We start from the raw sequence: 27,876 nt of genomic DNA, 5'->3' as shown, positions 1-27,876 counted from the left end.
GCTGGAGATGAAGCTCTAAGAGTCATCCAGGAAGGAAATTAGACATGTATGTGTACTGAGAGGGAAACAGAGAAATAGACCAGATAAACTGATTGTGGGAGGAGGTAAAGAACAAGAAAATGACAAAAGTATGAAAGATAAAGAAGATGCAGAGTGCAAATAATAATGCAAAGACAAATATAATTTCAAGTAAAAGTGCCTTATAATAATACTAATTTAAGATCATAACACTGAGCACTTAGTATTTTAGTCAACTCACTACTTTACATAGATGATTTCATTCAATATTTTTCAGCAATCTCAGAAGATACTCCTATTACACCAACTTTATAAATATTTAAGCAAGCAGGCACAGAGAGGCTAGATACATTGCTTAAGGTTACACAGCTAGTAAAGGATAGAAACTGGGTGAAAAATGAGTTGATTCTAGAGCCTGAGATTTTAATCACTGTGCTACAGTGAATCTCAGGGAGCTAAAGAAGGAAAAGTAGTGTTAACATTAATAGTAATAGCAGTACAAGTAGTAACAGCAGCAGCACCTACTGTTGACTGAGTATTATTTTGTGCTAGGGGCTGCGATAAGTGGAGGTAACATGGTCTCATTTAGCCTTAGGGACAACTTGAGATGGGAGATGCTCTTAGTCCTATTGAGCAGAAAAGGAAACTGGCTCAGTGACACCAGCAACTTGCCCAAAGTCACAAAACTAGTGGGTGACAAGAGTGAAAAGCCAGGTCAGCTTGAGTTCTAGGACCCATAAATCACCATGCTGGATTATTTCAGTGTACAGCCATAAAAGATCCATTTGTCATGTGCTCAAATTCAATAATTCCAATAGTGGGATCATAGGCATTTCCGCAAATATTTTTAATAATGAACTCTCGGTGTTTTCACCATTAATTCAGTAAATCAGAGTTGGAACTATGAACCTAAGCCTTCAACAGTTTCCTAGATGATTCTTCAAATGCAACCAGGTTTAGGAATCGCTGTATCATGTATGCAAGTCTGGAATGTGTCAAGCACGACTGCCAGTCTGTGAGGACAGAATGTGCTAAATGAGACATCTTTGGATGAGCACTCATTCTCATACAAAGCTCAGTGTTGAAACATGTGCCAAAAAGACTTGACAGCTTGAGAAATTTCCACTAGGGGACCAGACTCAGGGAAGTTCAACCTCCTTGCTTTAAAAGAATCCAGGAAACTGGCCTAAATCACTCTGCTAGACACCATTTGTCTTAGTCAGTTCAGGCTGCTGTAACAAAGTACCATAGCCTGGGTGGCTTATAAACAACAGAAGTTGATTTCTCACAGTTCTGGAGGCTGGAAGCCTGAGATCAGATGCCAGCCTGGTCAGGTTCTGGTGAGGCTCCTCTTCCAGATTGCAGACTGCTGACTATCTTGTACCCTCACATGACAGAGACGGAGCTCTGGTCTTTTCATCCCCTTGGAAAGACACTAATCCCATTTATGAGGGCTCCACCCTCATGACTTAATTATCCACCAAGGCTCCACCTCCTAATACCATTACCTTGGGAGTCAGAATTTCAACATACGAATTTTTGGAGGACATATTCAGTTCGTAACACCATTTTGCGTCTCCTCTAAAATGCACATAGTAGGATCAAACAAGTTCAATGATTCAAGTTTTCTTACCTAAAACTCTTAATCTTTCAGCTCCTACGACCACTTCATTATCGTCTGCAGAGAAGAGCAATTTTCCAGAAACAGTTTTTACTTCAAACTTTTTGCCATAAGCTTCTACAGCTTTTGGACCTGAGAGAGAGAGAGAGAGAGAGAGAGAAAAAAAAAATATTAGTCTTATCGCTTTGACTACAAATGGCTTTTCATAGAACATATACATCTAACAAGATTGTATTGGACTGGTTTTCAAAAGCTGACCATGAAAATCAGTCTCATGACTGTAGCCAGGTCTTGTAAATTACTTTTAGTCATATACTCTTGGGCTATCGTTTTGAAGACCAGCATGCCCTTCCTCGAAACTAATGCTTGACTGTGATTTCCCTCAGCTAACCACCAAACTGCCATCACATAGTTGTGGATTTTTGTTCGCATATATCAAGGCACCAGAGGCTCAAGAAGGGATTACCTCACTTCTTGAGGCAATCACATATCTTTGGCCCTCCCTAATTGTCAGAAAGAACTTTTTAAAATTCAGCTGAAATCTGATTCACTTTGTACCCGTAACCCACTGGCTGCATTTGACATCAAGAGCAATCTATTTCCTTAGTATATAGATCAGTTACTAGCAGAAATGATTATTGTAATTAATTACCTTAGAAGTTGTTTAATCTTTTATGCTAGGATTTTGTTCAGTGAAAACTAAATCTAGATGATTTATCAGGCGACAACAGATGTTGTTCTTGAATGTGGAGCTATCATACTGTATAAAGAAGTCAAGCCCCTGATTCTATAGCATCTATATTCTGATGGAGACACACCAATATACATTTAAAATTTTATTATTAAACCAGAAAACTGCAAAAGTTTTAGGTATTATGGAAAAAGTAAAACCGGTTGGTGATTTAGAATTTCTAAAAGAAGGCATTCCAATCTATCTGAGCTGGGTCTACCTGAATACCTGAATTTCAGGGGATTCTCAAAAGCTGGTCTACAGAAATGCAGAGGAAGAATCCAGGGGTGTAACTGTTCTCACTGAACCTAGCTCAGATCAAAAGAAATTCATCATTTCATCTAGAAGTTCCGTCAGAAAAAAATTTGAGGGCAGAGTCTAGAAATCTTGTATTTTTCCAAAATTGTCCAGGAGATTCTGACACGGAATTGTTTTCTTTTTGGTATTTTTCAAAAGAGTGTCACTTAATAATAAATAGCAATGAGATAGTCCCCAGTGCCTTCCAGCCAAAGATCGCTAGGAACACACCTGCTGTTGAACAAATTGGGTTTATACTCATTGCAGTGAGGGACAACACACACCATAAGGAAAACCACAGGGCATCTTAGAAAGAAGCCATGAGAAAGGACTTATCATAGGATTTGACCTTGTATTAGGTTATTTTGGGGAATGCTTAACGAAATAAGGCTTTATCCTGGATTAAATACTGTCAGGAAATGGGAGTAAATCTTATCTAGACAAAAGACCAGGGAAATGCTAAAACTGTCATGAACAAAGAAACAGAGGCACTCCTATTAGCCAGGATAGGAGGATGTTTGGTCTTTTTTGTGGCTTGGACAATGTTGATATATTTGCTATGTACACACGTGATCAGAGTTGCGTTTGTGTGTTTGTGTTTTGTTTTGTCTTGATCCATCATGGCCACAGAACAGCCTTGCCTGGTGCTGGTGTTCTGTGAAATTATTCACATTGAAGCAGAAGAATGCTAAGGCCTGGCTGCCAGTGCCAGCCTGCCACTGGACGTCTGGGGTAGCTTTTCTCTTTGTCAAGACTGTCAAACTAAGAATCAGAAGACATGAATTATTTCCCAACTCACTCTCATTTTGTGGCAATGTGATTTGGGCAAATCATTTGATCTTTCTGAACCTCGGTTTCTGTATCTATAACATTGGACTATCATCACCTCCTCTATCTACTTTATAGAAAGTTTGAAAGGATCCAATGACATTGTGTTTATAAATACAAATCTATGGGTGGTAAAGTGCTGTGGGTTTAGAAAACCACTCTTGTGGACATCACCAGCACTATTCTTCTATGGCAATGGTGACAACACATGGAAAAGAATGTGTCACGAGTACTTATTAATGCACTTTCCTTAGTCACATAATCACATCTATTTGGCAGACCTCATCCCTTGCCAGTATATCCATACCAGCCCTCCAACACAAAGAAGGATATTGGAAAGGCTCCCTAATGAGTAGGATATTGAAACAGCAGAAATAGGACATCACTTACAAGCATCATGGAACCCAGAATTCATCTTGTCTGACCACCTTGATGCTGCAGGTGAGGAGAACAAATGGTGGCCAGGCTGAGGGCTCTCACAAGGTTACTGAGTGAGCCAGTGGCAGGTCTGGGTCTGGAATGGAGCTCTGAGAATTTTTCCACAGAAAGAAAGGGGCATTTAGTTGTCTATGAAGGAGACATTGGGGTGAGGGGGCTGGGGCCAGCACATCTGGAACAGCTAGAAAAAGCTCTGTGAGGATAAGGAGAAATAGAAAACTGGAGACGAGGGCCAGAAGGAAATCTTGAAGGAGCCGAGATGTCCAATGAGGGATTTGCCTTCAGTTTTTCTGCAAAGGCTAGGGTGCAGCTATCTTCTTGATTGCATCAAAACCTTCAATAAAATCTATACTATATTTGTTAATACTTTAAAATTATTACTTTATTTTTGTGAGGAGGGAAATTGAAAATGGGAAGGTAACGAAGTGCTAATGAATGAATGAATGACCTCAGGATGGGCACAGGGCAAGCACAGTTTGTCCAGTTTGGACCCCTTCATATGAAAACGAAGTTGTATAACTTGGGGACACACATGCTTGGAATTCTCCTCTGTGAACCTGGCAGTATCATCAACCTGGTCCCTGAGAAGTTAAGGACACCTTCCTGTGTTACTTTGAATTCATGAAGAGCTGTGATACATACAGGAGTGTACACTAAAGGACTATAGCAGTATAGAAAGTATACTTCAGCAATCAGAGAACATAAAGTACAATTAAGTTATCTTGCTTTTCAGGGCTTCTCAAAACATAAAATGGAATTTACCAAGAGGCAGAACAATTTAGGTATCTAAAGCTCAGTAATTGATAGTTTTAGCCAAAACCCCACAGAGCAACTGCTGGCTCAATGGTGCAGTCGGCTTGTCCTTTGTTGATTTCACCTGGGGCTGCCAAATTCCCTGGACATGGCTGGAATCCTTAAAAATGACTCTAGAGAAAAATGCAAATGGAGCTGGAGACAGCTCAGGAGGTCCTTTGCTGAACTCACTGTTCCTCTCTGGGATGAAAAAAATCACCACTCCTAATGTGAAACTAATCTTGAGTTAATCCCCCTCTGCGTAGTCTATGTGTGGAGGGCCTCCTTACTTAATCTCCTAAACAGGGAGGAGAACTGAAGCCCCATTAGGATACATCAGCAGTCTCCATGAATCTCGGAGCTGCAAAGGCCTAGTGGCCTTCAAGCCTAATTTCTCTCCCCAGCTATCTTAATATTAGGACCCTTCCCCACTCCCTCATGATGCTGTTCAAAGCACCTCCACTGCTTTTCTCCATGCAGGCATGAGGATTTCCCATTCAGATCCACTATTGAGATACTAAATCAGCAGCCTGCCTTATGGGTAAATAGGCATTTGCAGTCTAACTTGAGAACTTAACTGTCATGTGAAGGACTGTTTCCTGTGAAAAGACCTCCTGAACATCTAACATCAGAACTTTGAATGGGCTTTTGAGACATTCTTTAGGTAAGCAGAGGGATTCTTCATTCCTCAAGATTGCCTTTGTAGGCCTCACTGCTTAGAAGACAGGGGTGATTTGTTTTGCAGTAAGTACACCACTCGACAAAACAGGCATTAGAAGGTATGTCTGCTGGGATGGCTGGGCGCTTCTCCACTGTGTGAATTAATGTGAAAGAAGAGTGTTGAAGGAAAACTTTTAAGGGCGTATGTGTGTTTAGAATGATGTTTTAAACATATCTATTATCTTCTCTAGAATTTATTGTAGGGAGACAGAAAACAAATACCACTGGAGGGATAGAGTCAAGAACAGTGGCACAGGAGGAGGGAACAGGAGGAAGAAAGAAGGGAAGAGAGGAAGAGGAAGAGAGAAGAGAGGAGAGAAGGGGAAGGAGAGAGAGATAAAGGGGTGAGGAGAGAAGGGAAGGAAGAGGGAGAGAAATGCTGAAGGGGAGGGGAAAAGGGGTGTGGGGGAGAGTAAGGGGAGAAGGGAAAGGAAGAGGTGGGGGGAAGAAGAGAGAGAGACTGACTCAGTCTTTTGCTGAATAGTAGTCATTTGGGCAGTTCCAGCTTTATCAAAACAAAATCTCTCAAGTAAACCAAATCTCCCATTGCAAATAAATGGCAAATGATCAACAGGCTAAATAAGCTCCTTTTGAATGTGGGAATCTGGGAGCTGGAGGTTGGATTTATTTCCCTCCTGGAGGCAATTTTCACACATGCTGCTTAAATCATTGCTTACTGAAGCTGTTTATTTAATTATTTAGCATTGTGACTGCAGGCCAGATGTTATATAAGCAAGGCAGAAGATGCAGTCACACGCTGAAACAACATGTTTATGGATTATGGGCTCTGCCGGGCAGCAGTTCCTTCAGTCCCTGAGTTTCTTGATTGGCGGATGGGCCATGTCACCCACTGGCTATGAAACTCTAGATATCCATATGCAGCACTCCAGGGGCAGAGCAGGAGTGAGGCTGCCTCCCCAGCAGTGAAGACTCTGGGCACAAAGGTACTTCTTTCCCCATGGCCTGTTTATTGGTGGGTTCCAGATATTTTATGCACAATAACAGTAATGTTTCAAAGCATTTGGGTAACTAGCTTCTCAAAATGTCCATCTGTATACTTTTCTCTTAGCCCTGAAGCCAAACAAATGGCATTTTCTGTCTGTAAGTATAACAGTGCCATTCAGACATACATTCCTTTTTCCTCCCACTGTGGGGGTGCATAATGCCTCCCTGTTCACTGCCGCTTATCACCTACAGAGTGGGCACTGACTGTGCTGCTCAACACATTACTAAATCACGAGGTCCACGTTTATCATTATAATCATTATTGTGAATAACCAGTCCTTGTTTAGATTTCAGGAATGTGTAGCTTAAAACCCAGTGGGTGCTTTCCACAGCTGTTAGGCACAGATCTGTTATATTAGAAGGAATCAAACACAAATATACTCAGTAAAGATACATCCACATCTTGTAATTGAGTTAGGTTCAAAGTCAGCATGTACAACAAATATGGCATGGGTTCAAATTATCGTTAAGAATCCCTTTCACAACCCGTAAAGTATGGTCCCTGGCTTTGTAGGTATGTGTTCTTCTCTCAGCCAATCCAACACAGCCTGTTTTTTTCCTCCAGCATTGGAGCAAGAAACTTTTCTTTGGCTGAGCACCAGATGAAGCAGCTGGCTTATACTTAGGGGCCATATTCTGTGAAAACCTGCTTTTCTTACCCCACTAAGTAGGTATCGTCGGATATCATAAGTGTAATATGTGTACAGATGGGATTCTACTCTCTAGTAGAATCATGGAATACATGCTACATTCTCTTTCTCAACACGATGTGTTAGCAGACTTTACTTTCAAGTTTATATGGCGTTTCCTCTAACCATTAATTCTGTTTTCTAAGTGGCAGGCACTGCTAAGTTCTCCCTTTTCTTACCTGTTATCAGCTGAGTCAGCACTTTAGTCTGGTCATTGAGAATGTTCACTGTAACATTTCTGGCCGATTTGAAGTACAGGGCATTACCCTGCAATAAGAAAATAAGAGAAACACATGAAAATGATACATTTCTAAACAAAAAGAACTGTCATTACAACTCTCCAAGGGGCTGAACTGGCTTTAGCCAAGTTCCAGTTAATGTATCTTTACTCAAAAACTCCAAATGTTTAATGATCCCTATATAAATGATAATTAATTAGCATCTGTCTAAAAGAGATTTCCCTCAAAGAAATAAATACACACACACACACACACACACACACACACACACACACACACAATATTGATTTCCCCAGCACACACACACATTATGGTTGAATCAGAGACAATTAAGACACAAAGCCCATTAGATCTTACTGAAAATATTAGTTAGCCTTCGTACCTAGAATGATCAGAAATGAATGATAATCTCCTAATATCATCGTTTCTTCAAAGGAGCCATGCACAATCCTTTTAGAAGAGCAGGAAGCGCCTGTAAAACACCCAATATCTGCCCCTCAGGCATATCTACCAACTATAAGAATCCTTTGTGGAGATGTTTGCAATGCATGTATGTAAAACCCAAAAGATTTGATGTCTGCAAGTATGGCTCTGCCTCCCTTTCTTCCTTTTCTTATCTCCACATTCCTTTTCCTCTAGGCCATCTGTGCCTATATCCACTCTGCCCTTTATCTGAAGGGCTCCCCAACTCTTTCACAGAGTGGTACACATTTCTGGGCATGACTCAGAACAGGGCTTGGCACACTTTTTATTAAAAGTCCTGACACTAAATATTTTAGGCTTCATGGGATGTACGTCCCTGTTGTAACTACTCAACTCTGCTGTTTTGGTGTAAAACTGGTCTTAGGCCATACATATTCAAAGAGGGTATGACTGTATTTCATTAAATATTATTCATGGAAAATGACATCTAAATTTCATATAATTTCAATTTTATATTTAAATTTTAATATAATCTGAATGAGCATTGACATATTATTCTTTTTCTGTTCTGTCTCCCCCTCCCATCACTCAAAAATATAAAAACCATTCTTAGATCACTGCTGAATGTAGCTGAAAGGCCACTGTGTGCCAACCCTTGGTTTAGAAGTTGTCCTTTTATTAAACTAAGCCATAAATTAAAGGATGAATCCCTGACACAGAACATGGAAAAAGGAATCTGGCAGCCATTCCTGCCTTTCTGAGCCTTTGTCACCATTTGGTATATACCTGCCTGAAAATTCAATAATATCTCAATGCGTTGAGCCCCAGATAACCTAAAAGTCATTGTCCTACAAGTTGTGAGCAAACAGAAGATTGGCAAAGCTCAGTCTTTACCTTCTAAGTCTTATATTCTAATGGAGACCAGGAGATGGTCACAAATACGCTAGGCAGAGAATAACAAGAGTGATTAGGGAGCTACAGGATGTTTGGGGAACTTTCCTGAAGGGTGACATTATTCTCAGCTTGGAGCTGTGGAGTGGAAAGCAAAGAAGAGTTCCTGAAGGAATGAGCTAAGCCTTGAAAAGAACAGAGATATAATTTCATCAAGCTGAAACGTATAAAGAAGGCCAGGGAGGTAAGAAAATTGTGGGCTGACTGTCTAATGTTTTTTTTCTTCTAAAACTGCTGTGGATGCAGACTGGATTAGCCAGCCCAGTCCAGCCACCCGCACATGGCAGAATGGCAGCCAACACCCAGCCCCAGGTAGCTTTCAAAAGTGGAGGAAAGGGGAGGGAATGGCAGCCACCGCAGATTGACAGCCTGGAGTCCTGGTCTCTCTCCCATAAGGCTAACTGCTAAAATGGATCACCAACACTCATGACCCATGCAGGCCCTAAAAGGTCAGTTAACCTTGAGTGAGAGCTATTGGCCTCATGTCGGGAAAAGAGACAATGACTTCTGATACAGGGCAACCATAGATTCAGTGTAATACCCCACCGTGGTTTAAAACTAGAATTCTTCCTGATGACAAAGGCTTAAAAAAAAAAAAAAAAAAAGGAGTTGGCAGGGCGCGGTGGCTCACACCTGTAATCCCAGCACTTTGGGAGGCCCAGGCGGATCATGAGTTCAAGCGATCAAGACCATCCTGGCCAATATGGTGAAATTCTGTCTCTACTTAAAAAATACAAAACAATTAGCCATGCATGGTGGCACACGCCTGTGGTCCCAGCTACTTGGGAGGCTGAGGCAGAAGAATCACTTGAATCCAGAAGGCAGAGGTTGCAGTGAGCCGAGATTGCGCCACTGCACTCCAGCCTGGTGACAGAGTAAGACTCTTCTCAAAAAAAAAAAAAGGAGTCAGAGAAGTACATAATAGTATATTAGATTTTTTTTTCTCTGTAAAGAAACAAATATTAGTCTAAAGCAGTTTCTTGGTCATTGTCCCTTATCAGTTCTGTTTAAAACTTCAAGGCTAGGCATGTTGGCTCATGCCTGTAATCCCAGCACTTTGGGAGGCTGAGGCAGGTGGATCACCTGAGGTCAGGAGTTCGAGACCAGCCTCACCAACATGGAGAAACCCTGTCTCTATTAAAAATACAAAATTAGCCAGGCGTGGTGGTGCATGCCTATAATCCCAGCTACTCAGGAGGCTGAGGCAGGAGAATCGCTTGAACCCAGGAGGCAGAGGTTGCAGTGAGCCGAGATCATGCCATTGCACTCTAGCATGGGCAACAAAAGTGAAACTTCATCTTGAAAAAAAAAGAGAGAAGAAGTAGTAGTAGAAGTAGTGGTGATAGTGGAGGAGGAAGAGGAGTGAGAGCCTATAATCCACAAACATGTTGTTTAGGAGGAAGAGGAGGAAGAAGAAACTTCAAATAAAGTGAGAATTCAGAACCTGGACAGGAGGTAATTAGAAATTAGTGTACTATTTTTTTTTTCATATATTCAGCAACCTGGCACTGCAGAGAGAAGAGTGGCTTGGAATCAGAGAACTAGGCAAGTTAAATTCCAGTGCCACCGACTACTGTGTGACACTCAGCAAATCACCAGACTGTTCTGCATTCTATTCTTTGCATTCTTCACCATCAGCACCAATATCATCATAAGCTCGTCACTGACACAACAGAACACTCACTATGTATGTACCAGGTACGCAGTAGGAGCTCTGGAGTCAGACTACATTTGCAAGGTATGTGACACTGGGCAAGTTATTTAAGTATTCCAAGCCTCAGTTTCTTTAAATGAATGATGACACAAATATTAACTATTAAAATATACATATTAGAATTATTAAATTCCACATATAATTACTAAAACACACATGGCCCAATGTTGGCACATTTTAAGTCTTCAACAATTGTTAGAGTAAGGAGAGGATGGGGGAAGGGAGAATAATGAAAGAGACAAGACGAGAAAAGAAGGGAGAAAAAGAAAATAGGGTAGAAGGAGAAAAAGAGGGTGAAGAGAAGACCGGAAGAGATGGAGAGAAACAAGGAAGATCTTGCTTGTATCACTTAGTCTTTCCAAACCACCTGTAGAATGAGTCAGGGGGTTTCATCCATTTTCAACATTCTCTGTTTCCATATTTCAAAGGGTCACCAGTTGGCTCATGATTGTCTTTCAAATCCCAGTTACCTGCCTGCACATAATATTATTCAAATAATTCTATCACACAAAAATCTCATAACAGCTTTGCTCAAGATTTATAGTAAGAGGGCTGGGCGCATTGGCTCACGCTTGTAATCCCAGCACTTTGGGAGGCCAAGGCGGGTGAACCACTTGAGGTCAGGTGTTCAAAACCAGCATGGCCAACATGGTGAAACCCCGTGTCTACCAAAAATACAAAAAAATTAGCTGAGTGTGGTGGCAGGTGCCTGTAATCCCAGCTACTCAGGAGGCTAAGGCAGGAGAATCACTTGAACCCCAGAGGCAGAGGTTGCAGTGAGCTAAGATCATGCTATTGCACTCCAGCCTGGGTGACAGAGGAAAACTTCCTCTCAAAAAAGAAAAAAAAAAAAGATTTACAGGAAGAGGTATAATAAAACCATCCTTTTTTTAAAATTACCATGTCAAAATGTTATAGAGTTAATTATTCTAATACACTAATATCCTGAGAAACAGTCTTTGCTACATCAGGATTTAAACGAAGAGCTTCATTCTAGCCTGCGCTGTGTTGCTATAATCCCCTCATATACTTGGTAACAGAGAAATCACCAGGAAAAAAACATGAGTCAGCTAGCATGAAGAGCCTCACATGGCAGCTAGGTTAGTGCAATTTTTGTTTTGCTCTCTGAATCTGTCCACTGAGACTAAACCAGGAAAATACCAATTGAGCAAAGCATCCTTGGGGTCTCTGTGGTATTAGAACAACTAGGGGAAATACTCTCTGACATCCAATGAGAAATTAAACTTTGCCCTCTCAGCCTCTTCTCTTTCCCCTGCATTTCCTCCCACTCACCACTGCAGCCTCCAAGCCTGGGGAGGTGAATTTCTGTCTCAAGAGCGGGTGACTTTCACTAGCTGACCTCAGGGCAGCCATCCTAGGACAAGGGGTTTGCAGTGACTTCCTGGGGGCTCAGGTCTTCTAGGCAGAAAGGAATCTGGCAGACCTGTACCTGATGATATTCAGAGCTTGTACCAGGTCAAGGCAGTCTATGGTCAGTCAGCCTGCATTATTCTGGACATGGGAAGGCCATGTGGAAGATACAAAAGGAGGTAACACACATTTCTTCCACATGCAGAGGATAGTCCACATCAGTATTCTCCCCAAATAACTAAAGTCTGCAGCACTTCATGCTGAAATTCTCATCACACAAACACTTGGATGGAGAAGAATCCCCATTACGTCTCTACTTCTCTAAAGCAGAATATGCTGAAACCTTTCCTTAATGAGTTGGGGCCACCGAAATAAACATTATTTGTTTCACTGTGTCCTCCATTGGCTACTATATGCATGTTGCTGTTTGAAGACTTAATGGCTTCATCATGCTGACATTTTAAAATTATCTTATCTGATTTTATAAAATGTAATTTATTCTTACAAAAAAGCAGTACCTGTAAATGTCAAACACTCCAGGCTTATGAAAACCAAGAATAGCAATTCACACCTTTCACTGCAAGAGTTTTCAGCTTGTCTGGATGTTTTTTCCGGTATTTGTCTTTCTGTAGCCCCAGATGTGTTTCTCTGCTGTCTCTTGATTTGTCAACTTTGGATGTTATCCACTGAATTTCTCCAATGGTATGAACTCCTCCACATAACTGGTTAAACCAACAAACCAATATTTACAATTTACATAATTATAATTATGTGTATATTGTTCACAGCTGAGCCAAGTAGTGTACTTTAACTACATTTCCTTTTACTATTTTGTACATTTTTGCTCTTTTTCTGGATTAAAAAGGATTCATTTAAAAATTACTTAGTTTTCTAGTTTTTCATTTTTTTTCTTTCTTCTAATGTTCAATTCCCTTTCTTTAGGTTCTATGTTTTGGGAGATGCCTCCAACTTTAAGTTCTAATTTTCTGTTGATTTTTGTTTGTTTGTTTGAAACAGGGTCTCACTCTGTCACCCAGGCTAGAATGCAGTGGTGCAATTTGGCTCAATGCAACCTCCACCTCCTGGGTTTAAATGATTCTCCCACCTCAGCCCAAGTAGCTGAGACTACAGGTGTGTACCACCACAGCCAGATAACTTTTGTATTTTTTGGGAGAGATGGGGTTTCACCATGTTGACCAGGCTGGTCTTGAACTCCTGACCTCAAGTGATCCAAGTGCCTCAATCTCCTAAAGTGCTGGGATTACAGGCCTGAGCCATCATACAAGGCCAATTTTCTGTTGATTTTTAAAAACATTGCTACTATTTATTTCATGAGCATTTTAAAATTCTTTGAACTTTTCTTTTTCTATCATCTGTCACTTATTTGATTGACAAACTATCATCTCTTGAGAAAATAAGAAAGCTACTGAAAGCTCTGTGATTCTGGAAGGATAAACCTTGCCTTGGAGTACAATGGTAGGGATTTGACCAATTCAATGGAGAGCTTTTAAATGTGAATTGCTATGGGCCAATCAGCACCCCTGGGCCAGGTTCAAAGAAGAATTCTCCAAACTCCTTCTGGGAAGGTGGTAGGTTCAACTTTTGTTAAATGTAAGTGTTCTTGGTGAAAGAGAGGGCAAGGTGTTTTGCTGGTCAGTGGACAGACTTCTGTTTTCAGTGATTTATTCCTGATTTCATCTGTGTTTGGTGACCCAGAGCCCACAGTTCCTCTGGACCAAATTACAGGTATTGATCGACTTACCACCTATGCAACTTACGACCTTTCGACTTTACAACCACAATCGCTAGCCACGACTGCTCCGCGTCTGGCAGCGCAAACGTTGCCCAGCTGGGCGTACGACAGTGCAGACTAGCTTCCGGCAGCACTACCATCTCCGCGTGCACCATTTCAACTGTACATATAGCCTACTCAACTTACGACCAAATCGTGTTACGACCGGTCCGTGGTCCCGACTGTGGTCGTAAGTCGAACACTAGCTGTAGTTTCTAGAAAACAATCCTCCTATCTTCTACTACATGGAGAAGAGGCACTTGCCTAGCTGAGTCACCTGGAGTGGGGTCTGGGGACAGATGGTTCTCAAACTAATCTTTATGTAGAGTTTCAACCAGCTCTCTTTTCCAGCCCTGCTTCAGGGTACATAGTGACCTTCCTCTAATAGCTTTTTATATACTAGTACACCTATGTACTAAATCATCCTGTTCTACCTCCTTGACCTTCAGGCCTACAGGGGCATTGAGTTCCTGTGCTTTTCCAGGACACCGTACCAAGGATTCTTTCAAGCCTTTTGTGCTTCTCTCACTATAAGATTGTAAATTCCAGTTTCTCAGCTGGAGCTACCTCTGATCTATTCACCATCTTGTAAAATTTTGTTGACATTTCTTGTCTATTATCATTCCTTCTCCCTTTCTCTATAACCACATGAGTTTAGTCCTTTTTAATTTTTCTCTACTAACTATTTCTTTCAGTGGGATTTGTGAAGGGGAGCAAGGACCTATGACTTATCACTGCTCTCAGTTTGCCTACCTCCAGTGCCAATCTCATACTGCTGCCTTCTTAAAAGAGAAGCAGGTTAAAACTGTGTATAAGCCAAGAGCAGGTGGTCTTTGGCCTAGGACCCAAGTGCCTCTGTTAAGGATTCTACATAGTGGAATGGAGTCTCTGGGACAAGTTAGAAACAGTGTCATAGGCTCTGGAGAATGGCAAAAATATGACCTTTATCTTTAGAAAGATTGTAGCTCAGGGGAGTTAATTCAAAATAATCATAACAAAATTGTGATATCACTTCAATCAAGATTTATGCTCTCCTGGTATGAAAGGTGCAGGTTTTGATATTTGTATTTGATAGCAACCATATAATCACAGCCAATTTTCAAGTGATGTGGCTGCCAGAAGTCACTGATCTTGATAATCCTAAACTATAGTATATTTTCCTTGCCCTCTGAAGAGCTAACAATCTGATCTGAAGATTTAGATAAATAGTGAAAACCACGAGATAGCACATGAACAACTCCCACATTCAGAAAAGGCTATGAACTCTCAGTGTAGCTGGAATCCTGAGGGGAGACTTCCCAGAGGAAAGCTTGGCTGTTTTTCACCTTTTCCTCCTAACAAAAGGGCAGGCTGGTCACAGCAGCACTGTTTCTATCTAACACTAACATAGATAACAAGTTAGACTGTCCTTGTGAAGTAAGGTTCAGAGTGTGAGCTTTGGAGTCAGACAGATTTGGGCTTTAATAACAACTCCACTTAGATCTACGGTAACTAGGGTGGCCTTGGGTAAATCATTTCTCTTTGAGTTTCAGTTTAGTTTTTTCTGCGTCTATGAAATGAACTGAAGGCTACATAATGATGTTGAAAAAAGACCCCCAAAATCAAGAAAAAAATATATGTATATTACCTGCAATGACTCTAGAAACACTTTATAAACAAACGAAGCTACATTAGTAGGGCTCCTTAGAGAAATGTCTGACACTAGTTTGGGGCAAGAAATCCTCCACATGAGGCTGCAGCATCTTTCAATGCAAAGAAAGGAAATGTTTACAAAACAAAAAAATCCAAAACCTTACAGTCATAGGTGTCTGTCAACGAGACACAGAAGACAACTGAAAGAGTTCTCAACAGCTAAAGCTGAAAGCATTTGAGAAGCAAAACAAAAAATGTAGTATTGGATTATAATCCAGATCATAAAATAAATATCCATCAGTCTACACTGATATAAATGATCAGATAAATAAATGAGGAAGAAGAGTCAAATCTACCCAGATAGAGGAATTGCAAAAAATCGACAAAGATAAATCCTCACTTCTTAATGGTGATCTGTGCCTAGTATCTTCATTCCAAATGGCACAGTATAGAAAGGGACGTAAAGGAGTAATTTTATAGCTGAGATATTGGACAAACAATACCTCAGCCAGCTGAACAAAATCAATATCAAGACTGGTATGTTGGGCTGGGTGCAGTGGCTCATGCCTGTGATCCCAGCACTTTGGGAGGCTGAGGCAGGCAGATCAAGAGGTCAGGAGATCGAGATCAAGACCATCCTGGCCAACATGGTGAAACCCCAGTCTCTACTAAAATACAAAAAATTAGCTGGGCACAGGGGTGCATGCTTGTGGTCCCAGCTATTCGGGAGGCTGAGACAGGAGAATCCCTTCAACACTCAGGAGGCAGAATTTGCAGTGAGCCAAGATCGTGCCACTGAACTCCAGCCTGATGACAGAGCGAGACTTTGTCTCAAAAACAAAAAAGACTGATATGTCATGTTGACAGCGTGCACCTTTGATATGACAAAAAGACAATGGCACATTGCCTCTGTGGTCTTTCTCCTCAACATTCATAATCCCCATCTAAACATGAGGAAATATCAAATACCAGTGGATGGCCATTTTACAAAATACTTTACCAGTACTCTTCAAAACTGTGAAGGTCATCAAAACCAGAGAAAATATGAGACACGATCACAGTCAAGAGCCTAGGGAGATATGACAACTGTACATAACATGGTTTCCTGGATAGACTCTTTGGACACAAAAGGAATATTATGTAAAAAAAAAAAAACACCAAGGTAATTGAAATAAAGGGTGGACTTCAGTTAATAATAATGTATCAATATTGGTTCATTAGACCAGGTGCAGTGGCTCACACCTGTAATCCCAGCACTTTGGGAGGCTGAGGTGGGTGAATCATGAGGTCAAGAAACAGAGACCACCCTGGCCAACATGGTGAAGCCCTGTTTCTACTAAAAATACAAAAATTAGCTGGGTGTGGTGATGCGAGCTTGTAGTCCCATCTACTCAGGAGGCTGAGACAGAAGAACTGCTTGAACCTGGGAGGTGGAGGTTGCAGTGAGTTGAGATTGCGCCACTGAACTCCAGCCTGGTGACAGAGCGAGACTCTGTCTCAAAACACACACACACATATTGGTTCATTAACTGTGACAAAATTTACCTATGAATGTTAGATGTTAATAGGAAAGCCTGAGTTTGGGATGCATAGAAACACCCTGTACTCATTTCATTTCATAGTTTTATAGTGCATATAAAACTATCATAAAATACAAAGTTTTTTTTTAATATATGAAAGCTGTATTAGTCTGCTAAATTCTAAGATCTTGAGTCACAGGAAGAGGCCTTGGAAAGGCCCCCATCTTTGAGTAGGCAGGGAGTTTGATGCATTGTGGACAAATGATTTCACATTTGGTTTGATCACATTAGAAAATTCTCGCTTATACTGAGACAAAATGTATTTCCAGGGGATTTTGCCTTTGGAACCACTAAAGGAACAGTCTGTGGGTCCTCTCACAGCCAGTTCTTCACCCAGGGTTCTCTCTGCACAGCCACTCTTCTGGTAGGCTTGCAGAATACCAGGTAATCAGAACAGGGTGGCTTCTCTGCAGTAGCTAACATAACGCATTCACTGCAGTGATCTATGTTTACTAAGACAATACTAACTTTGAAGATCGCCTGGAAAAAAAACAATTTATACGAAGTGAGATTTGTCATGAAAATCATTTTCAATGGGTAGTTTGTTTTTCTTCAGCAAGCATCTCTGCTATTAACATTATTAAATAAATGGGGAAAAAATTATTATTTTCAACAGGATGCCTTATGTTGTCTCTGAATTGATCCTGTTAAAAGCGTAACAAGTTATTGCAAAACACTACAGTTATTTCTATTTTCTTGGAGTCTCTTTTTATAAATATGCTTGGGTGGATTTCTATTGTTTTGAAAATTTTTTCCAGTCATGAATAATGAAACTACACTGTGAAGTTCTTTCTCAAAATAAGCTGGGAAACAGTCCAGTTTTCCCATTGTAGCATTTGTATTCAGCTGCTCGCAGCACTCTGCCCAAATTTGGGTGCATTTTGGCCTCTCTCAATACTTCACTAAGCTTAGCTGTATTGTCTCAATGATTCCTTTGAGGGGTCATGTTTGTGTGTCACCACTGCAAGGGGACTGCCAGCTTTTCTAGTGCCCTGCACATTCCTGGTACCCATTAGGCTTCCAATAAATATTTGCTGAATAACTGAATGCTCAGATCAAATTAAGAGTCAACAGAGAGTGAGAGTTGTCAACAAAAGAAGTAATTAAAGGTTGACAGTAACTGTCAAACAATTTTTAAAAGGCAAGCCACTAAGCATGAGTGATGTGATAATCTACACATAGAAAACCCAGTATAGGGGGAGGAGGCCATATGGATATACAGCCAGCAAATATTGTTCACTTTCTAATGCAGCACAAGGAATGGTAGAAGATACAAATTAGACTTGAGATGTTGAGTCTCTGGGTGACAGAAAGAAGCAGCAACACACATTATCAGCCCAAATTCTTGCAGACATAAAGGTCAAAAGATGCCTGCAATCCTTGCTGGGCTTGTAGCACTCATCTGGCACGTGGTAGTGAATGTGCCCTCTTTCAACTGCCCCTTACTAATCTACCGTATTAACATTTTCAACTATCTTCTAAGCATAAAGCACTGTCCTAAGGGCTGAGCAGGTGGTGCCTGGTCTGCTAGAGCTTACAAACTACCAGGGGACAGAGACACTGAACTGAGTTTTGTAAGATCATATAATTACAATCTCAATGTGTTCAGTGAACACAAAGTTAGAAGGTGAAATGAGATCGTATGCAGTGAGACCTCCTCTAACTTGGGTGGTCAGAAAAGAAAGGCCTTTTTAAGGGAAAGGCATTTTAGCAAAGATCACAGGGATGAGTGAGAACTGAGTAGCTGAACCAGAAAACAAAGAACTTTTCAGGCAGAGACACAGATAAGTGTATTTGACCCTCTGCAAAAAAGAGCTTGGTAGACTTAAGGGACAGAGAGAAGGACCAATGTGAAGCTCTTTCTCAAAATAAGCTAGGCAGAGGGTTTGATACATTGTGCCTTGAGTTTGATGCTCAAGGCACAGAGAAAAATTTGGCATTGCCCATGCTGTTCTCTGATGAACAGGAATGTTTAATTTTGATCTAAGAAGACATTTGTTTCTCCTAACGGATTGTGTCTTGGGATACCACAAATAAATCCTTCCCTTTCCTACTTCTTTTTTATATTTTATTCTATCAACATTTGAGTTTTACTTTTCTTATTAAGTCTTTATTCTCTCTGGAGTCTACTTCACGTATGTAGTTAGGTAGGAATTCAAATGGAAGGGTTTCTTCAACACTATCTACCAAACAATCATTATTTTTCCCACTAACATGTGGTATTACTTTGGCATATATTAATTTCCAAATATATGTGAGTTTGACTCAGACTTTTAGTCTGTCTTACTGTCTATTTGCTCTTGTCCCAAAGTCACATTATTTTTGTTTCCATGGCTTCGTGGTATGTTCAGTTATCTGGTAAGTCTATCTACCCATCTTGCTTTTATACTCCATTTTAAAGGTTTTGAACTTTCTTCAGAAATGACAAGTCATTGACGAGTTTTAAGCAGGAGAAGGTGTGAACTAAACATGATCGCTTTGGTTGCTTTGTGGAGTCTGTTAGAAAGAGGAGTACATGATAGGAGAGGCCAGGTAGGAGACTACTGTAGTCACCCAGCTAATAAATGATACAACCTGAACTGGAGTGGAGGTAGGGGAAGGCGAGTTACATTTTTAGAGCTGGCAGGGGTTGGTAACTGATGGGGCTTGGGAATGAGAAAGGGGAGAGAGTGAGGGATAACCCTTGTGTTGCTTGGCAATTGGAGAGGCAATAGCCATTTACTGAGCTACAGAGGAGGTGAGAGAGTGAATGTTTGTAGGTGGGACGTTGAGGGGTTTAAAGATTCAGCTTTGGAAATGTTAAGTATGAAATGCCCAGGAGTCTGATGGATTAGGGTGCATGGTTGGCATTTCCTTCAATCCTACATCATGTCTTTTAAGTTCCTCTGTGCCTTCCACTGTATACTAAAAGCTCCTTTATAAAAATGTTCACAATTACACTATCTCAGCTGTCAACTATCACAAAATTTTGTGCATTTCCATGTTGATTCTTTCTGGCAGCTTAAAATTTGCTTTCTTCTCTCTCTAGACATCATCAGCGGGGATCCTACAAGAGGGCAGACATATTAAAACACAATTGTTAACTTAAAGGTAACATCTCAAGGCAAATCTCTCATAGTTTGAAGGTTACAACAATTCCAAGAAACTTCTCAGGAAGTGAAAAATCAGTGGTTCTCTTGCTCTGTGTGTGTGTGTGTGTGTCTGTGTCTGTGTGTGTCCAAAGGATAGTGGGGAGAGGGACTTGAATTACATACATAGATCTAGGAATGAGGAAATTAGAAGGAGACATAAAATTAAGCTTTAATTCTCATTTGCTATTCAAGCTTTCCTGAAATGTAGCAAATTGCATAGGAGAAAAAAAAAAAAACTGATATATTTTCGTCTTTGGTGTTAAGGTCAGATAAGAGGGGTAACTGGGATTCTTTGGCTAAGAATGACTTCCTCAATATCCAACCCAAGAGCTCAGAGCAACAGAGTGTAACCTGGACTCAGCTGTGGGAGTGCAGCGTCACAGAGAATGCTTTTGGGTGTGTAAAGAGGCAGATGTTTTACCCTTACATGGCTGTGGACAGGAATGGTACAGCGCAATCGATTGCCCTTTTATGCATCCATCACAGTACCAGGAACTCTAACAGAGCAGTATGAGAGGTATCTAGATCCTTGCTCCACATTTGGAAAGACAAAATTAACACTCACAAAACAGTCTCAAACACCTAAGAGATCAGAAACAGACTGGGAAGGTAGCACTTGACAATCCACAATGCGCTCTTCTGTGTTTCTCAGGTGACAGGTTCATCTTCACAACATAAAAAACAATGTCTCTTCTAATGGCCTGAGCCTTCTTGCTAGCATTTTCCAGAGTTCCACAAAAATCTTTCCTATAATATGTAAGTAGCTGTTCTCAGAAATGAATTTAAAAGCTTTGAGCCCCTAAATTTTTGTGAGTAACATAGTTAAGGCAATTCAATAGACTCTCTCCTACCTTCTAACAGCACAGTTCATGTGAGTATTTTATTTGCTCTGAGAAGTCCTATGTCAACATAATTTGTTTACCTTTGTGCACTCCATTGCTCCAAAATTTATTGAATCTTTTTTTTTTTTAATTAAAGTACATGTTAACAGGAAACACCGTAGGACTCACTTTAGGGAATGCTACTTTAATGATTGCTTTAAATATACAAGTTACTGCTTAGCTATCTCTCGTTTATCTCTTTAAAACCATGAAAGGGCTTAGTAGAGAATTGACATCTGATGGACTTTCAATAGAGCTTGCTGGATGGCTTCATGTCTACAATCCTGGTGAGTAGGTATAATTGCCATTATATAAGTGGGGAGACTGAGGCTGGGTATGGGGCACAACTTACTCAGACTTGTGTGCTGGTAAGTTCCAAAGACAAGACTAGGACTGTGGAATGTGTAGTCTAAGCTGTGAGTATAAGAGCTGTGATGAAGGAAAGACTTACTGGTTAGACAGTTAGGAAATTCTTCATAGATAGGGAGAGAGATCTGACCAGGGTTTCTGAGAAAGCGCAGTAAGCAGAGAGACCCCTGCAGTTCGAGGAGGCAGCTCTGTCTCTTCCCCGTGAGGTCAACCGTATTCCAATATAAAAGCTTTAAAGCCTGACTGATAGCAAGATTAAGCTATGCCTTTAACACAGATGGTTGATTTCATGGCACAGATAGCAGCAATATAGACAAGACTGTTCCACCCCTGCTCTTTGTTACAGAAACTCTGTGGGCTAAACTTCTCTGGGTTTTTTCTAAAAATTTGCAGACAGGGTTCTTCCATGCATGGTGTCCTTGGCCTTGCAGTGGCCGAGAGCACCCCCAGATCTGAGAGCACAAGTCTGGGCTTTGTGGCTGGCCCCCACACATTCCACAGTTCTCTTTGTATATTTTTCTTCCCTCCATCAGTGAGGGCCTGTTGTTTTGGATTTTGACCTTTCACAGAATGGTGCATGGCATTCTCAGGGGTCAAAACACCTCTTTCAGGAAAGGTTTGGATAAAGTCAATGTGAGTCTTTCAGAGAGAAGTGAAAGTTGAGGTTGAAATTACTAATATGGAGAGAAAAAGAACTGGTGCACAGGGACTGGCTTATGTCATGGGAGAAATACAATTTGATTTGCTGTAGAGGAGATATGCCCAGTCTAATGCTGACTGATTTGGAGGAGGTACGACCTCTTAAAAAATCAGAATAACATAGGGGGAAGAAAAAACCCGACCCCAAACTACTAACCCTGGAGTTACTTGAGCCTTTCTTTGTGGTGTGCTGTTGTGGCTAAATAGGGCTTTTGAGATACAGAGCCCTGAATTCACCTCCTAGGTGTACTATTTCTGAACTAGTAGCCCTAGATTACACAGCCTCAGTTTCCTCAGCTGGCAAATGGGGATCATAATGTACACAATGGAGACAATAACAGTACCTCCCTTGTGGACCTAAATGGATTAAACAGCATGTATAAGGAATTTAGCATCATGTTTGTTCCTCAGAACTTGTATTTTTAAATAGGGCGTTAATTTGGCACCGATGGTTGCTAAGCTCTGTCAGCCCCAACAAATTGACAGTGATGTTAGGATGTGGTCAGTTTTCTGCTTTATACTGTGGTGCTTAAGAGCATGACTTTAGGCAGGAACTAGTACCTGACCATCCAGCAGCTGTGCAGGTGGGTAACTTAACCACTGTTGTCTCCATTTCCCCACCTATAAAGTATGGGGGATGGAACAGCACTGCCTCAAAGGTATCTGTGAGAAGATAATATATGTAAAACTGACAGCATAGTGCCAAGTAAAGGCGAGCACTCAATATGTGCTGACAGTATTAAATATTAAAGAACAGGAAGGGGATGGGTGCTATGGTGACTCACATCTGTAATCCCAACGCTCTGGGAGGCCAAGGGGGGAGGATTATTATTTGAGGCTAGGAGTTTGAGACCAGCCTGGGCAACATAGTGAGATTCTGTCTCTACAAAAAAGAAAAAATTAGCTGGGCATGGTGACATGTGCTTGTAGTCCTAGCTACTAGGGAGGCAGAGTTGAGAGGATCACTTGAATCCAGGAGTTTGAGGTTATGGTGAGCTATGGTTAGGACACTGCACTCCACACTGGGTGATGCAGAGAGATCCCCGTCTCTAAAAAAATAAATAAAAAATAAAGAATAAGAAGAGAGCCCTGCATAGAATATGTATCTACCTGACTCTCTGGTATGATTAAGGAGGCGTGAAAAGTCACCTTGGCCAAAAAGTTGTCTGACAGTTCCATGGTCAATGCTATTCTTTACATGAGCCTTCCAATCTGAGAGGTGGGATGCATTTCACCAGCTGCCACAGAGAACTAGTCTTGGGGAGAATGGAGAAAAGCTACGTAACTGCTGACTGAAGTTAGGACATGAAACAGTAAGTCCATGTGGGGTCCTAAATCAGGTTAGCCAGGGTGGGCCCGTCATGAAGGGCAGGCAGAAATGAGGGTATTCAAACAAAATATTTCATCACTGGAGGCAAAGTAGTCACAACTTTGTGTCCATGCGATGATCAGATTTACAGAAAATTTAAGCATGAATCTTCAGGTCATGCAAAATCTGACCTGATCCCAGGCTCATTATTCAAATCCAAAGCTGAGACCTTCATACTGCAAACCTGCTGACTCCTTAAAGGTCTTAAGAAATGGCTGATCGTTATGTGCTTTCAAATTTTTTATTGGAAAACGAAATGAGCATGTATTGTTCTTATGATTAGAAAACTTCATGAATAAACAATATGTTCATAATCATAAATATTATTAATATAAAATACAAAAATATTCACAAAAACATGACCATTATTAAATAAGAAAGTATTTAAAAGATACAGGTAATATGTATGTTTCTTTTTTTTTTTTTTTTTGAGACGGAGTTTCACTCTTGTTACCCAGGCTGGAGTGCAATGGCATGATCACGGCTCACTGCAACCTCCGCCTCCTGGGTTCGGGCAATTCTCCTGCCTCAACCTCCTGAGCAGCTGGGATTACAGGCATGCACTACCATGCCCAGCTAATTTTTTGTATTTTTAGTAGAGACAGAGTTTCACCATGTCGATCTCTTGACCTCGTGATCCACCCGCCTCAGCCTCCCAAAGTGCTGGGATTACAGGCATGAGCCACCGCGCCTGGCCTGTACATTTCTTAATTATTTTTATGTACTCTAAATTTCTTTCTTGGCTGGTCAAAATTTCTAATTTTGTGGACAGGTCAAAAGAGAGACAAGAGGAATGAATCTGCAGCTGTCACTAATCCTTTGAGGAAGGTCAATTCTCATAGGAAAAGCACATATAGCCTCCACTCTCCTCACTTAACTAGCTAATGTTTGCTTTATATTAGTTTGATTGGAAAGTGGTGAGGTCAAAGGAGGAAATCAGTTGAAGCAAATTCTGATTGCTTTGGTTGGTATGTGTCTATCTTACCACACAAAGAGAGTATCTCCTTTCATACTCATAGACATGTAATGGCTATGTGATCAGATACTTTGGTTTCTGGGTGCTTAATTCAGTAGCCTGCTTATGAAATATGGCCAGAATTAATAAAAGACTTCAGGTTTCGATAAAAATGAAGTGATCAGGTCATGTTTTGATTGACTCTTTTGCTCCAAGCCCACAGCAATGTTAGGCTAACATCAACAACAAGTGAAAAACCAGTAAGTCAAAATGAGATGAAGATTTTAGGTAATTCTTCACACCCACTAGAATAATAATAATAGGGAAAAAAACCCAGAAAATAACATAGAGCAGCAAGAATGTAGAGAAACTGGAACCCTCACACACTGCTGGTGGGAATGTAAAATGGTGCCACCGCTATCAAAAACAATTTGTCGGTTCCTCAGTAAGTACAGAATTCCCATATTACCCAGCAACTCCACTCCTAGGTATATACCAAAAAGAACTGGAAACACATGTTCAAACAAAACCTTGTACACAAATGCTTATAGTAGCACTATTCATAATCATCAAAGGGCAGAAACAACACACATGCCCAGTTACAGATGAATGAATAAGCAAAATGTGAAATATTCAAACTGTGGAATATTATTCCATGGTAAAAATGAATTATCATACATGCTACAACATGGATGAACCTTGCAAACATAAAGTTAAATAAAAGAAACTAGACACAAAGGCCACATGCTGTATAGTCCTATTTATATGAAATATCCAGAGTAGGCAATCCCACAAGAAAGTGTTGTGGTGGCTCATGCCTGTAATCCTAGCACTTTGGGGGGCCAAGGTGGGTGGATCACAAGGTCAGGATTCAAGATCAGCCTGACCAATATGGTAAAACACCATCTCTACTAAAAATACAAAAAAATTAGCTGGGCATGGTGGTGTGTGCCTGTAGTCCCAGCTACTAAGGAGGCTGATGCAGGAGAATTGCTTGAACCCAGGAGGCAGGGGCTGCAATAAGCTGAGGTCACACAACTGCACTCCAGCTTTGGGTATAGAGTGAGACTTCCTCTCAAAAAAAAAAAAAAAAAAAAAAAAGAAGGTAGATTAGCAGTTGCCAGGGGCTGGAGAAAGAAATAAAAGTGGCTGCTGAATGGATATGAGGTTCCTGTTTGCTGTAATAAAAACCATCATGGCACCAGGTGATGGTGATGGTTATACAACATTATAGATGTACTTGATGCCACTGAATTATACACCTTATTTAAAACGGTAAATTTTATGTTATGTGTATTTTAGAGTAACACATTTTGGGGGAATTGCTATCGTTGTGGACCAGACGCAGAAATACTAAGTAGAAGGTAGGCTGTAGCCACCGGCTTGCTGGCATAAGGATTTAGACACAGGCCACAGAGACTGTGACTGTGGGCTAAGTTCAAGTGAATTAGAGGGGACTTTAAGAGTTCTCGATGAGATAAGACAGCAGTGAACATATAAACCACTGCAAGGTCTATAGATTCAGGGGGAGGAGGAGGAAAGGGTGCTATAGAGGTGAATGGACAGCTAAAGCAGGCTGATGCCTATATCATATCTAAGAGAGAATATAAATAATAAATGTTTAAAATTAATGTGGCCATTGAATTTTAAAATGGCCACTGAAAGGCAATCTGTGCTCCTGAAGCTAGTAGAGCAGAAAGAGAAGGAATAAAAAAGAAACTACCATAAGAAAAGACAAAAAAATTGTTTAAAAAGGAGAAAAGAAGGGCCGGGCATGGTGGCTCACGCCTGTAATCCCAGCACTTTGGGAGGCCGAGGCAGGCAGATCACTTGAGGTCAGTAGTTAAAGACCAGCCTGGCCAACATGGTGAAACTCCATCTCTACTAAAAATACAAAAATTAGGCAGGCATGGTGGCGCACACCTGTAATCCCAGCTACTCAGGAGGCTGAGGCAGGAGAATCACTTGAACCCAGGAGGCAGAGGTGGCAGTGAGCTGAGATCGTGCCACTGCACTCTAGCCTGGGCTATAGAGCGAGACTGTCACAAAAAAAAAACACCCCAAAATGAAACAAAAAACAAAAACAAAAAAGGAGAAAAGAAAGAGAACAGTAGAGAAGAAATACAAACTAAAATGGTAGAAATAGAAAATATCTGTAACGTATACAAAAATGAAAGTAAATGCTGTTTATAAAAGAGATATTTAAAGCGAAACAATATGGGAAGGCAGGAAATAAAAATATGGCAAAAGATACCCCCAACAAATTCTTACTAAGAGAAAGCTGGAGAAGAGCACACACTGGAGCCTGTCAGAGGGAGGAGGCTGGGAGGAAGGAACGGCTCAGGAAAGATAACTCATGGATACTATTAATAGGCTTAATACCTGGGTGATGAAATAATCTGCACAACAAACCCTCACGTCACACATTTACCTATATAACAAACCTACACGTCCTGTGCATGTACCCCTGAACTTAAAAGTTAAAAAGAAAGCTGGGCAGCAAAATTAGTATTAGACAAAACAGTATTTAAGGCAAAAAGCATTGTTGTTTTATCTGCAGTCTCTATGATAGAGGCTGCAGATAAAACAACAAAATAGGACTGGGAGCTATAAATCATGACTAGATATGTATCTATCAATGTAGCTTAAAACATATTAATTAAAAGTTGTCAGAAGTATGAAGAAAATTCCGCAAATGCTAGCATGAAATTTTAACAAAAGGCTATTAGAAAATGATAGATTCTGCTGACCAAATAATAGCAAGGCTATGGACACTCTGAATGCTAATATTTAACTAGTTTGAATTAATGGATATGTAGAGCTCTGTACCTGCTAAATTGAGAATCTACATTATTTTCAAATATACTAAAGCATTTACAAAAATTTATAATGTCCTAGTTCACAAAGAAATGCCAAACAATAGTGCCACACAGAATACATTTTCTGACTGCAGTGCCATTAAATTATAAATTGAATTAAAAAGATAATTAAAAATGAACATATCTGAAAAATGTAAACATAGCTGTTTTCGTCCGTATTGATTTCCCTACTTCCACTCTCGCCCTCCTAAATTCTATTATCCTCAGAGCAGTCAGGTAATATTTTCAAATTCAACACAGATTATGTCACTCTTATGTGGGAAAAATCCTTCGATGGCTTTCTGTCACAGCCAGGCTTAAATTCAAACTCCTAACTACAAGACCTTTCATGATCCAGTTTGCTACTACCGCTCATATATTTATGTATGTATGTATGTATATGTAATTTTTTTAACTGGATTTTTCCATATGATTACTACTCCAGCAGCATTGGCCTCTTTTTGCTCTTCAAACAATCCGTGTGCCTTCCTGCCTACAGGAATTTGTACTTCTTTTTCTCTGTGCCTAGAAGTGCATCCCATATCCACCTGGCTGCCTGGACCTTCTTGTCTAACACAGTAGGCTCTTTATTCTCCATCCTCTTACTCTTGCTTTCTCTTTCCCCATTTCACTTAGCATAACTTAGAATTTTATTATAAGTCTGATTGCCTACATTTTTTTTTCTTTTTGAGACATGGTCTCCCTCTGTCACCCAGGCTGGAATACAGTGGCACAATCTCAGCTCACTGCAACATCTGCCTCCTGGGTTCTAGC

At 40.6% G+C, this 27,876-nt stretch overlaps 1 protein-coding gene across 6 annotated transcripts in view; it reads right to left on the bottom strand.

Annotated features, from left to right (window-relative positions):
* The window catches only part of SGCD (sarcoglycan delta), a 649,492-nt gene that overhangs the window by 166,017 nt on the left and 455,599 nt on the right, over window positions 1-27,876 (bottom strand). For all 6 annotated transcript variants that reach the window (XM_032263793.1, XM_032263794.1, XM_032263791.1 and 3 more), the window contains 2 exons: window positions 7,318-7,405; window positions 1,652-1,771 (listed from right to left, as the gene is read on the bottom strand). In XM_032263793.1, coding sequence (XP_032119684.1) covers window positions 1,652-1,771; window positions 7,318-7,405 — 208 coding nt within the window. The remainder of the gene's footprint in view (window positions 1-1,651; window positions 1,772-7,317; window positions 7,406-27,876) is intronic.

Source organism: Sapajus apella, unplaced genomic scaffold (assembly GCF_009761245.1).
Source record: "Sapajus apella isolate SASKATOON/1434 unplaced genomic scaffold, GSC_monkey_1.0 scaffold138, whole genome shotgun sequence".
Lineage (NCBI taxonomy): Eukaryota > Metazoa > Chordata > Mammalia > Primates > Cebidae > Sapajus > Sapajus apella.
The sequence above is the reverse complement of the archived record's forward strand: the minus strand, read 5'-3'. Positions and strand labels throughout refer to the sequence as shown.